General features: G+C 42.8%; 1 protein-coding gene across 18 annotated transcripts in view; it reads right to left on the bottom strand.

Annotated features, from left to right (window-relative positions):
• The window catches only part of SMYD3 (SET and MYND domain containing 3), a 770,143-nt gene that overhangs the window by 162,260 nt on the left and 594,857 nt on the right, over positions 1–13,026 (bottom strand). For all 18 annotated transcript variants that reach the window (XM_054446960.2, XM_054446950.2, XM_063666134.1 and 15 more), the window contains 2 exons: positions 12,731–12,798; positions 10,788–10,890 (listed from right to left, as the gene is read on the bottom strand). In XM_054446960.2, coding sequence (XP_054302935.1) covers positions 10,788–10,890; positions 12,731–12,798 — 171 coding nt within the window. The remainder of the gene's footprint in view (positions 1–10,787; positions 10,891–12,730; positions 12,799–13,026) is intronic.

Genomic DNA, 13,026 nt, shown 5'->3' with positions numbered 1-13,026 from the left:
TTAAGGAGTTTCCGTAGCACCGTCAAACCTAAAATACTCACACCTGTGTTAGAGAACGTTCTGTGGCAACTGAGATCCTTCAGCTGAGACAACAGCCACTTTGTGATTTCCTCCATGTTTCTCTTGCTTCATGATCTGAAGCCAGGGTTGCCTCTGAGGCACAAAGGGTCACCATACCAGGCAAGTTCCTCTTGTTTCTAATGAATGCTATGTTCCAAATTCTAAATTACCTATTTCCAAGCTCACTTTTTGAAACAGCCTATGAGTAAGTCTGGGACAGTAGACAGATTCATCTTATACTATCAGGCTCTGTGGGTCCCAGTTTCCTTATAGGAGGTGAAGTAGCAAATGAGCCCATCCCTATGTCCCCTCTTGGGTTAACTCTAGGACACTAATTCTGAATCCAGCCCAATGGCTCTTAGTCATCAACTCCCATTATCAGAGCAGGTAAATGGACAGTAGTTATTGGGAGATTACAATGTGCCCAGTGTGAAGCCACTAACTCCAGGGCCTGTCACGCCAGAAAAAAATGTGCTTGACTAACCCAAGACTTTATTACAAGGGCCAAAACTCATGAGTGATCTTGTCAGGCAGTGAATGGCCAACAGGAGACTAGTTATTTCATTTAACCCCAATAAATGGACTCTTAAAGCCTCCCTCGGCATACTGTAACTGCCTGGAACCATTACCTGGACTACGCAATCGCTTTCTAACTGGCTTCCCCGCCGCCTGCAGTGTACCTTTCATCTTCTAAACTGCTTTGAGAGAGATCTTCCTAAAACTCCCATGTGATCATGTCATTTCTCTACATAAAAACTTGCGATGGTTTCTCACTGCCCTTGAATAAACGCACACAAGGCTTTCCCTCGGCTGTTTTTCTGTCTGCCTTTCTAGCCTCCATGTCTCTCCCTGAACCCCAGCCTGTCACAGTTATGTACATTGCTAGACCTCTGAAACAATGAACATCATGCCAACATGTGTCTGGGCATCACTGCCTAAGCGAGCCCCTCCTCCACACTCAGCTTACTGAGAGCCTCTCATCCTCCAAGCTTGGCTCAAATACACCTCTTCCTACGGCGACTGCCCCATTACCTCAGAGAAAGCGACCCATTTTTGTGCTTCTTTTATGCCAATGAAGTCTGCAGAATATCTGGTTATCAACTGTGAAGAGCTTAATGGCAAAAATATTTTATTCATATTTTTGGGAAAAAACAGCCAGATTACTAACTGGTAATGACAGCTAAAATCATGTTATTAGCCAAAGATAAAAACCTTTATTAAAGACTCATTGACTCACCGGTTGTAATGGAATATCTGCTCAGTAAATGTAGGGCTCATTTAGTGGGAACGTATATGTGAAACTTGGCCATTGATCAGTAGACACCTTAATGGCACAGAACAAAATTGCATTAAAATATTAATGCCATTGACCACTGCCCTCCCATTTTAGTGCAGCTCTTATAGAAAATGCAGTAAATCACTTCTGACATTAGAGTAATATAATGAAGGAGATTTTCTAGATCTTGAATACATAGCTTACATTAAAATCTCAAGACAAAATGAACTCCTTTTCCATGAAACCATCTTTTCATTGTCTACAACTGAGTGGATAAGATGAGCAAGTTAAAGCTGGGTGCAGTGGCTCATGCCTGTAATCCCAGCACTTTGGGAGGCCAAGGCGGGCAGATCACAAGGTCAGGAGATTGAGACCATCCTGGCTAACACGGTGAAACCCCATCTCTACTAAAAATACAAAAAAATTAGCCGGGCGTGGTGGGGGGCACCTTGTAGTCCCAGCTACTCAGGAGGCGGAGGCAGGAGAATGGCGTGAACCCGGGAGGCGGAGCTTGCAGTGAGCCGAGATTGCGTCACTGCACTCCAGCCTGGGCGACAGAGTGAGACTCCGTCTCAAAAAAAAAAAAAAAGTTGACCAAGTTAAAATTAGACCTCGTTTCATTTCTAGAACTCCGTGATCGCAGTTACGAATGTTTCTGTTAATACTGGCTCTGAACCAGAAAAAAGCCTGAAAAATATCACTTCTTTTTAAAGCCAAACCTGAGTATCATCGTGTCTCTCCTTGTTTCACAAATCCTGCTAATTTTACCTTCTTAATATCATAGTCTTCACGTACCCTATCACAAGTCACCACCTGAGCTCCCCCTGACTTCAGGCTACCACTGTTATCTCTTCCCTGGATTATTACATCAGCCTGACCCTCATTCTCCCAACCTTGCCTACACATAGAAAAGTGGTCACACAAAAATAAGCAATGAGCAAAGGACATCCTGTTCAATAAACGGTGTTAGGACGGCTGGCTAGCCATATGCAGAAGACACCTACCTTGCACCATATATAAAAATTAATTCAAAGATTAAAAATTTAAATGTAAGACCACAGACTTTATGTACCCTAGAAGAAAACCTAAGAAACACAATTCTGGACGTCAGCTTTCGGAAAGAACATATGACTAAGTCTTCAACAGCAATTGCAACAAAAACAAAAATTGACAAGTGGGACCTAAACTAAAGAGTTTCTGCACAGCAAGAGAAACTATCAACAAAGTAAACAAACAACCTACAGAATGGGAGAAAATATTCACAAACTATGCATCTGACAAAGGTCTAATACCCAGAATCTATAAGGAACTTAAGCAATTCAATAAGCAAATAACCTAATTAAAAGTGGGCCAAAGACATGAGCAGACACATTTCAAAAGAAGACATTACCAGCAGCCAACAAACATGGTTTCTAAATGCTCCACATCACTAATCAGAGAAATACAAATCAAAACCACAATGAGATACCATCTTACACCAGTCAGAATGGCTATTACTAAAAAGTCCAAAAATAGCAAATGTTTGTGAGGCTGTGGAGAAAAGGGAACACTTATACACTATTGGTGGGAATGTAAATTAGTTAAGCCACTGTGGAAAGCAGTTTGGAGAGGAGCTCAGAACTACCATTTGAGCCAACAATCCCATTACTGGGTATATACCCAAAGAAAATAAGTCATTCTACCAAAAACACACATGCACTCACGTGTTCATCACAGTACTACTCACAATAGCAAAGAAATAGAATAGCCTAAGTGCCCATCAACAGCGGGCTAAAAAATGTGGTATATATATATACCATGGAATAGTATGCAGCCATAAAAAAGAGTGACATCTTGTCCTTTGTGGCAACATGAATGCAGCTAGAGGCCATTCTCCTAAGCAAATCAGTGCAGAAACAGAAAACCAAACACAGCAATTACAGATTTCTCATAAATTGTGGAAACAAATATTTAGAGAATCTATCAAACCAAACACCCAACGTTCTCACTTATAAGTGGGAACTAAACACTGGGTGCTCATGGACATAAAGATGGCAATGACAGACACCGGCACTACTAGAGAGGGAGGCAGGGCAAGGAGTGGAAAACTGTTGCGTACCATGTTCACTACCAGGGTGATGGGATTCATCACACCCCAAAGCTCACTATCACGCAATATACCCATGCAACACACCTGCCCATGTGCCCCCGAATCTAAAATGAAAGTTGAAATTATTCTTTTAAAAATCACAATTAGGTTACTAAAGTATTCTTTTAGCTTAATTCAAAAGGTAAATGAAATTACATTTCTTTTACACTTATCCATTCTTAAGAATGGGATAGGGACTTTTATAATGAATTTAACTGTGAAATCACAATTTAGTAATTTATTGAATATAATTTAATAAAACCCTGTTAAAAGTAATTCTCCCTCTCCCTCTCCCTCTCCCCCTCCCCCTCCCCCTCCCCCCCTCCTCTCCCTCTCCCTCTCCCTCTCCCTCCCCTTTCTTCAGTCTCCCTCTCCTTTTTTCAGTCTCCCTCTGTTGCCAAAGCTGGACTGTACTGCTGTGATCTCGGCTCGCTGCAACCTCCCTGCCTCGGGCTCCTGTGATTCTCCTGCCTGGGCCTGCCCAGTGCCTGGGATTGCAGGCGCGCGCCGCCACGCCTGACTGGTTTTTGTATTTTTGGTGGAGAGGGGGCTTCGCCGTGTTGACGGGGCTGGTCTCCAGCTCCTGGCCTCCAGTGATCTGCCCGCCTCGGCCTCCCGAGGTGCTGGGATTGCAGACGGAGTCTCGCTCACTCAATGCTCAATGTTGCTCAGGCTGGAGTGCAGTGGCGTGATCTCGGCTCACTACAGCCTCCACCTCCCAGCCTCCTGCCTTGGCCTCCTAAAGTGCTAAGATTACAGCCTCTGCCCCGCCGCCACCCCGTCTAGGAAGTGAGGAGCATCTCTGCCCCGCCGCCCATCGTCTGGGATGTGAGGAGTGCCTCTGCCCGGCCGCCCCGTCTGGGAAGTGATGAGCGCCTCTGCCCGGCCGCCCTGTCTGGGAAGTGAGGAGCGCGTCTGCCCGGCCGCCCCGTCTGGGAGGTGAGGAGCGCCTCTGCCCGGCCGCCCCGTCTGGGAGGTGAGGAGCGCCTCTGCCCGGCCGCCCCGTCTGGGAGGTGAGGGGCGCCTCTGCCCGGCCGCCCTGTCTGGGAGGTGTACCCAACAGCTCCGAAGAGACAGCGACCATCGGGACTGGGCCATGAGGACGATGGCGGTTTTGTTGAAAAGAAGGGGGGGGAAGTGTGGGGAAAGGAAGGAGAGATCAGACTGTTGCTGTGTCTGTGTAGAAAGAGGTGGGCATAGGAGACTCCATTTTGTTCTGACTAGGAGAAATTCTTCTGCCTTGGGATGCTGTTGATCTATGGCCTTTCCCCCAGCCCCGTGCTCTCTGAAACATGTGCTGTGTCAACTCAGGGTTAAATGGATTAAGGGCGGTGCAAGATGTGCTTTGTTAAACAGATGCTTGAAGGCAGCATGCTCTTTAAGAGTCATCACCACTCCCTAATCTCAAGTACCCAGGGGCACAAACACTGCGGAAGGCCGCAGGGTCCTCTGCCTAGGAAAACCAGAGACCTTTGTTCATGTGTTTATCTGCTGACCTTCTCTCCACTATTATCCTATGACCCTGCCATATCCCCCTCTCCGAGAGAGAAACACCCAAGAATCATCAATAAATACTTCATAAAAAAAAAAAAGTAATTTTATCATCTTAAGCCAAAAACAAAAATCAAACTTTTATGTGTTTGTATTCAACAGCCTAAACCTGAAAGCACCAGCTCATTTCAGACTTAAAGGTACCTTCATTTAAAGTGAAACTGGTCATAACACTTTCAGCTTCAATTTCAGAGGAGCATGTATTAGAACAAAGACTGCATATAGAAAATGTTAATTTAAGAATGGAAAATAATCTGTAGATGTCATCATGGACCAACACTTCTACACACAAACCAAATGTTATTCAACAGTTTTAGCAATCTTTCTTGCCGAGTCCAAACATCAGCCAGACCACTTCCACCAAAGACCAATTATTCTGCTTTGATATGTGAGATGAGATCTATTTACTATAGTTTTGATAGATTCTCTAAATATGCTTCCACAATTTATGAGAAATCTCTAATGTCATATAATTTTTTTGGACACTCACCATTGGAGCTCTACTTTTCCCTTCAGGAAACTCTAATCACAAATGGAAGAAGAAAATCACTATGTATTAAGCATCATGTGCTGGGCACTGTCCTAGGTAAACAATTTGTTACTTCAATCCTGAGAATGAAGCTTTATTACTAACCCCTCCACACTGCGTAGTAGTAAGTGTAGCACTGAACAAATCATTTCCCAGTTTAAACCTTACATTTTCTTCCATAAAATAAAAAAAATGAATGTGTAACATTATCTGAGTTTTCTAAGATTCCAAAGATGGTACAGACTACTTAAGTCTTACTCAATTTTGTAGTCCTTGGGTTTTGTTTTTTGTTTTTACCTATTAGGCTTCATCTATTGCTTCCTAAATTGAATCACCCTATAAATGTTCCCTATCATCATAGCCTTGGTCGTATATACAAAAAGTGAATGAAAGGCAAAGGAAACATCATGTTTCAATCATATGGTTCAACGAGTTGAGAAAAACTCACACTACAGCAACAGTGACTGAGGCAAAATTGAACGTACACTGAGTAAAATGTTTTGTTTGTGATATCCCAAATCTAACTCAGGGGTTAGAATTGTGTGGGGTTTTAACAATTGTTTTCTTCAAATGTTTTATGTGTAGTACATACAATAAAAAACAGTAACATTTATAAACATGCAGAAAAAAAAAAAAAAGAAAATCTGGCCACGCAGTTCCTTTGCTGAAACCCTTCAATCATGTCCCACTGCTCATCCTTCTCTCTTCCACAAATATTTACTGGGTGCCTCCTATAGACCAGCCAATGTTATGAAACCTTCAGCTAAACCAAGGTCTGTAATAAGGCTCCCATGGGGTTTGTCAGTCTGATCCCTACATATTCCCTCAACTTCGGGTCACATCTAAATTCTTTCGTCGTCTATTGATGAAAACTGCTTCTTGCTCCTTGAACTCACCATTTTGTCCCTGGCCTCTGTGTCTCTGTCTACAATGCCTTTTCCAGCCTCATCCAACTCTAACTCCATGGATCCTTTCAGAGTCTAGGAGTCAGTCCTCTGGAAGCATTCCTTAACCACTCTCCACTCCCTCCCCTTACTGATCACTTGAGTGCTCCTGCTCTGAGCTTCTATAAGCCCTGTGCCCATTTACACCACTGTGCATCTTAACTCTATTATTGTTTTCTGTTCTCTGTCAGTTTCCTCAACTATACCTTGAACTCTTGAAGTCAGGGCTGGGTCTTAATAATCTTTGTATTAGAGAAGGTTTCTAAAACTGCTACCACTCCTGACATCCAGTAAACATGCAGTGAATTCGTTTAATGGTTTAGCAAATAAGATGACTAACAGAAGAAACAGACTGTCTTAATCCCAAAAGACATCAGATTAAGACTGACATTAGGGATACTAATGCATTCAACTTGTGTCAATCACACTTCTCCCAGCTGATATGGCGTCACAGAATGCTGGCCGCCAATGGCATTATTTGTAACAGCTACAAGTTATTTTAATCAGGAACTCCCATAAGACTGCTTTGGCCTACCCAGCTTTCCTCCCTGATCCATGTTCTATAAAACTATCAGACCAAATGAATTTCATATTTAAGATAATTTTGAAAAGGTAGCCATCAGCAATCCAGACAAGTAAGCCATGACTTAAATGATATTACACATCTCTCTCTGCAGGAGGCGGCTGAATGAGGAGACAAAAATCCAAAGTCAAATAAAAAAAAAGACCCAATAACTGAGCATTACAATGGAGAGCCTTAAATAGCAAAGTATTATGAATGTTGCTGGTTTGCAAGGAAACTGTCCAAAGAGGGTCCAAAGGATGGATTTATATAGAGAGAAACAAGGGGTAAGAAATTTCCATGGCAACTTCTGTTATCACAGACCTTGTGCAACTTTCCAGCTCTCCTTGTGTGAGGTTTGAAATGCTCCCATCTTAAACTGGCAGTAGACTGGCTTTCATATTCCCTTCCTTTCAGGAGCCATGGGACACCACTGAGGACTGCCAGTCATTTGTAAATGTCTGAGACCGTATTCCAGCTTTTTTTTTTTTTTTTGAGATGGAGTTTCACTCTTGTTGCCCAGGCTGGAGTGCAATGGTGCGATCTTGGCTCACTGCAACCTGTGCCTCCTGGGTTCAAGCGATTCTCCTGCCTCAGCCTCCTCAGTAGCTGGGATTACAGGCGTGCACCACCACGCCTGGCTAATTTTTTGTATTTTTAGTAGAGACGGGGTTTCACCATGTCAGCCAGGCTGGATGCAAACTCCTGACCTCAAGTGATCCACCTCCCTTGGCCTCCCGAAGTGCTGGGATTACAGGCATGAGCCACAGTGCCCGGCCCTATTCCAGCTCTTATTTTAAGAAGTCTCATTAATTTACTCAACAAATGTTGATTGAGGAACTTCTGCCTCAGTTGCTGTTGAGTCTTCCATTGTGAATCCCATATTCTGACACTCAGATCCCAAATAGCTCATATTAAAACTGTGGGTGCCCTAATGAGCACTAAAGCCAAATGCAAGGTTCATGATATGAAATTACCAAAATGTCTAAATTTTTTTCCCAAGGAATTTTAACTTTTAAAAAATTAATACATAATATTTATACATATTTATGGGGTCCAGGTACTATTTTGTTACATGCATATGATCTGTAATGATCAAGTCATGGTATTTAGGTTATCCATGACCTCATGTATTTACCATTTTTGTATGTTGGGAACACAAAATGTCTAGATTTATTCCTTAATTTAAAGCTAATATTTGTACAATAAATAGGAATTACCCTGCTTAATCAATGCCTCAAAATGTCTTTTCTCATGGCTCTCCCTCTCCCCTACCTCTGCTCCAAGGGGTCAGTTTGAAAGGCATAGGATATATTTTAGTTGTTGGGGGATGGCTACAGGCATTAGTTAAGCACACGCGAAGGACACAAGTCTTCTCCAATGATGCAACAATCCCACACAATGAAGAACTGTCCCATTCAAAATGGCAATAGTGTCCCCACAAGAAATACTGCCGGTCATTAGAGTAAACTCAATATAATAGAGAGTCGATTCAACAAAAAGTTATCAAATGCCTCCTGGATGCAAAGCAAAGTGCTAAGAGATACAGAAATAAGACACAATTGTCTGTCCTCATAAAGCTCTAAATAGAGAGGTCTCCAAAGGAGCCATAATACGTGCCAAAGATGTATTAATAACCACTATAAGGGAGAACTCAAAGGAAAAGAACTTCTTCTAATATGGGAAATCAGGGAAAGAGTTACACAAGAGATGTGATTGAAAGGGTATCTTAGTCCATTTTCTGCTGTTTTAACAGAATACCACAGACTGGGTAATTTATAAATAAATTTCTCACAGTTCTGGAGGCTGGGAAGCATGATGCCAAAAGCATGGCACCGGCATCTGGGGAGGGCCTTCTTGCTGCCTGATAACATGGCAGAGGGCATCACATGAGGTGGCGGCAGGAGTGTCCTCTTCTTATAAAGCCACCAATCTCATCATGGGGTTCCCACCCTGATAACCTTATCTAATCTGAATTACTTCCCAAAGACTCCACCTCCACAAACCATCAACAAGAATTTGGGGATAAAGTTTTCAACAGATGGAATCTGGGGGACACATTTAAATCATAACAAACGGCCTCGAAGGGCATATAACATTAAGACAAAGAGACATAGTGGACAGAAAGGATGGTGAATCAGGGGAAACGCTGTTCAGCAAGACCTACAAAATGGAATGGAGAAATGTTTATTCTCTTAAACTGGTATATATGAAGGACTTGTGGGGAGAACCTTCTTTTTGTTGAGAAGATGCCTTGCCAAGTACCACAGGGGAAAATATCTGAGTCTGAAAGGCTTTACACTGAGTGGAAATGTCTCGTATTTGGCAAGAGGAAGGATTTGCTTGTTGCTCCAGAGATGGAAAGAGAAAGACGTGGAAAAGTGAAAGCAGCACCTAAAGACAAGGTGTTTTATTCAACTAAGTGAAAAGCAACCACAGGAGAGTGACTGGCAGCCGAGCCTAGGAAAATATAAGAAACTTTCTTTGTTGTTTCTGAAAATTCCAACCAATTCTAATTGCTTTTGTCAAGTTACTTGGTTTGTTTTTTAATTTGCAAAAACATCATCATCATCGACAACAGCAGCAGCCACTCTTCAGCCCCCAAATGAATATTGCTGAAAATAGATAGTGGTTTCATCTCTTACCTGCCCTGAAGTCCTTTGTGGCCCCAGAAAAAAAGAGAAAAAACTACATTCTCCATCTCACTGACATATATCCCAGTATATTTCATACACTGGTCCTAAAATCTGGAAATTTAGCAAGTAGTTGTATAAGAAGTGGTTCATTCCAATGGAAATCATTTTGGGGAGAATCTTGTCAAAGCCAAATCCCTGTCTACATAAAATATGGTACCTCTGAGTTGAGGTTTTATTGGCTGAGTGCTGCATAAATGCAATAAAAGCTTTCAATACTGTTTTCCTTGCAATAAATATCCACTTTAGCAAATTGGAAAGGAGAAGGAAATGGGGTTCTGGAAAGTATAAGTATCTGTAACTCAGAACTCAGCATGGGTAGTCACTGTGCAAACCAGTACAGGCTTAGGTTCAGAGCCCTGGAGCAGCCCATTTGCAGCTGCCTTGTGAGAAGGTTCTTCACCAAAAGAGGCTGACTGACAGTCTGTCAAACTGGAGGGGTCAAGGCCAATTCACTGCTGGAGGTCATCCTCCCTGTCCTCTGTTCCCTTTGCATCTTTGCTGAAATGATCACCCAGAGATGCTGATGGGTTTGTCAAGTCCCAATGTCAGCCTGAGACAGTATAAGCTGTTTGCTTTATTAGCACAAAGTAAACATGCATAATTACCTTCAATGTAACCAGTGGCCTTTCGAGTAAAGAAGTCTTGGGGATCCCACTCACAAGCTGGGATGCCCCCCCTGCCCACGGAAGGATATGAGAGGCTGCTCAGCTGTTGCCACTGAGGAGATTTAATGACTTCCCTGTGTGTGCATAAAACACACACCCTCTGTCACACACAAACTCCTCTCTCTCTCACACATAGGACAGGAACTGTCATCATCCAGAAATATGGTGACCTCTCCCCTAAAAAATTAGCCCATTTGTAATTTGGGAGAAGAAAGGATAGGCTGCTGGGGAGAGGTGACTGTACTACAAATACTCTCACTGGCAGAAGGACAATGAAAAGTTGTCCCCTCAGGCACAATCAGTTTTAGGGACAGGCCGAGCTGAGAGGGTCTTTGATAGGAAAGAAGGTCAGGCTGGGAAGCATGAGTTTCCTTACCTCCTCTCCCACCTCGATGTCTCGGACTGCTCGCAGTAAGAGGTGGGGCCCATTAAACACAATCGAACAGTTGGGGTCACAGCTGTGATTGAGCAAAGAGATACTGGAAAAAAAAGGGGGGAAGACTGTCATAGCTCAGCAGGTAGAGTCAACTAAATTTAACAAATGCAGTGGGTAAAAGACACCTTCCTTTGGGGGGCAGCAGCAATAGGGTTGACAGGACACCAGGGATTCAGTACTCAGGGTGCATTCACAGAAATGTCACTAGCACACCTCTTATGAAGTGCAATTCTCCCCAAGATGCAGGCTAATTAGGGAATTCTATCATTTAATAATAAAAAAATTTCCTAAGTCCTTTTTGGGGATTGGGGCATAGTTGACTGATTAGATAACAGTCAATAAGGCAACCCAACATGAAGGTCAGAAAGAAACTGACTCAGAAAGAAATACTTAGAGAGCTGGGTGTGGTGGCTCACACCTGTAATCCTAGGACTTTAGGAAGCCGAGGTGGGTGGATCATTTGAGGCCAGCAGTTTGAGACCAGCCTGATCAACATGGTGAAACTCCGTCCCTACTAAAAATACAAAAAAATTAGCTGGGTGTGGTGGCACATGCCTGTAGTCCTAGCTACTCGGGAGGTGGAGGCAGGAGAATCGCTTGAACCCGGGAGGTGGAGGTTGCAGTGAGCCAAGATCACACCACTGCACTCCAGCCTGGGTGACAGAGTGAGACTCCATCTCAAAAAAAAAGAAAAGAAAAAAATAATCAGACATAATGGGATGCAGCAGCCAAGATACCACTGACCTTTCCCATAGGATCTCATTTGTTGAGCTCCTTTGGAGAAATGGCCGCCTTTGCTAAAACATCCACACTGAAAAATAATTAGGACTATTTGGTCTTAAATGGAGAGCTGACGTTATTTTGCCAACTACATCCTGATGCATCCTGGGCCATGGTCCAGTCATTTTATTGCCTTGGAGGGACATTTCTTACCATCTGGGAAACAAAATGGATTTAAGCTGCTATCAGGAATTGGTAATAATTAGAATGAGCACTTACTATGTAGAAACACTTTCTTGCACTTGCGCATGCTCATCACATTTAAACCTCACAACAATCTTATGAGGATCATTTACAGGTAAACAGACTGATGCACAGAAATTAAATGACTTGCTCAAGGACATACAACTAGTAAGTGGTGATGGAATTTGGACCAGGTGGCCTGAACGCAGAGCACATGCTTTGAATCATCCTATGTTACTGCCTTTTGAGAACCACCTACCAGTAGACCTGACCTACAGTTAATCACAATTGTGAGAAATACGAAAAAAGGCTGAATTCTTAGATTCACAATTATTAGAAAGTCTAAATTTGTATTTGGACTCTTAAGGCATAAAAACAAATGAAACTGGGCGTGCCTATAGTGCTAGTGGAGAGAGGGTTTCATGGCTCGGTGGTAAGAGTCAGCTCAGCAACAGCTGGAGAGAGCGTTCAGGGGCCAAAGCCTGAGAGTTTTCTTGCCTCCTTGAGTGAAAGGGCTCAGAGTATGCCAACTCAAAAGACAAAATGAACCCAACTGATACGTATGGCAAATCTGGTGAAATAATCATGTGCTTCGGCTCAGGAAATTGGGGAATAACCAAAAATCAGCCTGATGGTTAATTAGCACCCACCATCCTCAACTTCTTCACCCAAAGTCCCCCTGAGAACAAGAATTTAGTTCTGAGATCTGCCCCTTTGTTAATATCATAACATATAATGTGGGGTTATAAAATTGTTTTCTTTAAACTTAACATTTTCCATTTTTTTGTAATTTATTGCTAAGTTTTAAGTTTGGCTCTTGAACAAGCTGCTGCAACTGCCTTTCTAACTACCTCCAAAGGGCTGGGGATTTGGGTGGGAATGAAAGTGTCTTCCAGTACATGAAGTACCATACACCATACCTAGGATATAGGCCAACACCAACTTCCTGCATCTCTGCATTACAGATGGTGAAAGAGTTGCAGATCACCTGTGAAAACAAGGGGGAAAACCATCAGTATTACTAGAGTCACTTCAGAAACTTCATAGCCAAGAGAAAAAAAAATTTTCAAACTCAAATATAGGAGCATCTTAGTAGTTACTTAAGAAAGATCCAAGCCAATCATGGATGCTCTTTGACTTACAACAGAATTTATCTGGGACATACTCCCCCTAAAAACATCAGGTGGTTAAGTGCAGAAATACCAACCTCCTGGGG

The sequence above is a fragment of the Pongo pygmaeus genome, chromosome 1 (genome assembly GCF_028885625.2).
Source record: "Pongo pygmaeus isolate AG05252 chromosome 1, NHGRI_mPonPyg2-v2.0_pri, whole genome shotgun sequence".
NCBI classification, from domain to species: domain Eukaryota; kingdom Metazoa; phylum Chordata; class Mammalia; order Primates; family Hominidae; genus Pongo; species Pongo pygmaeus.
Note: the sequence above shows the minus strand (reverse complement) of the source record. Positions and strands in the feature narration are given on the sequence as shown.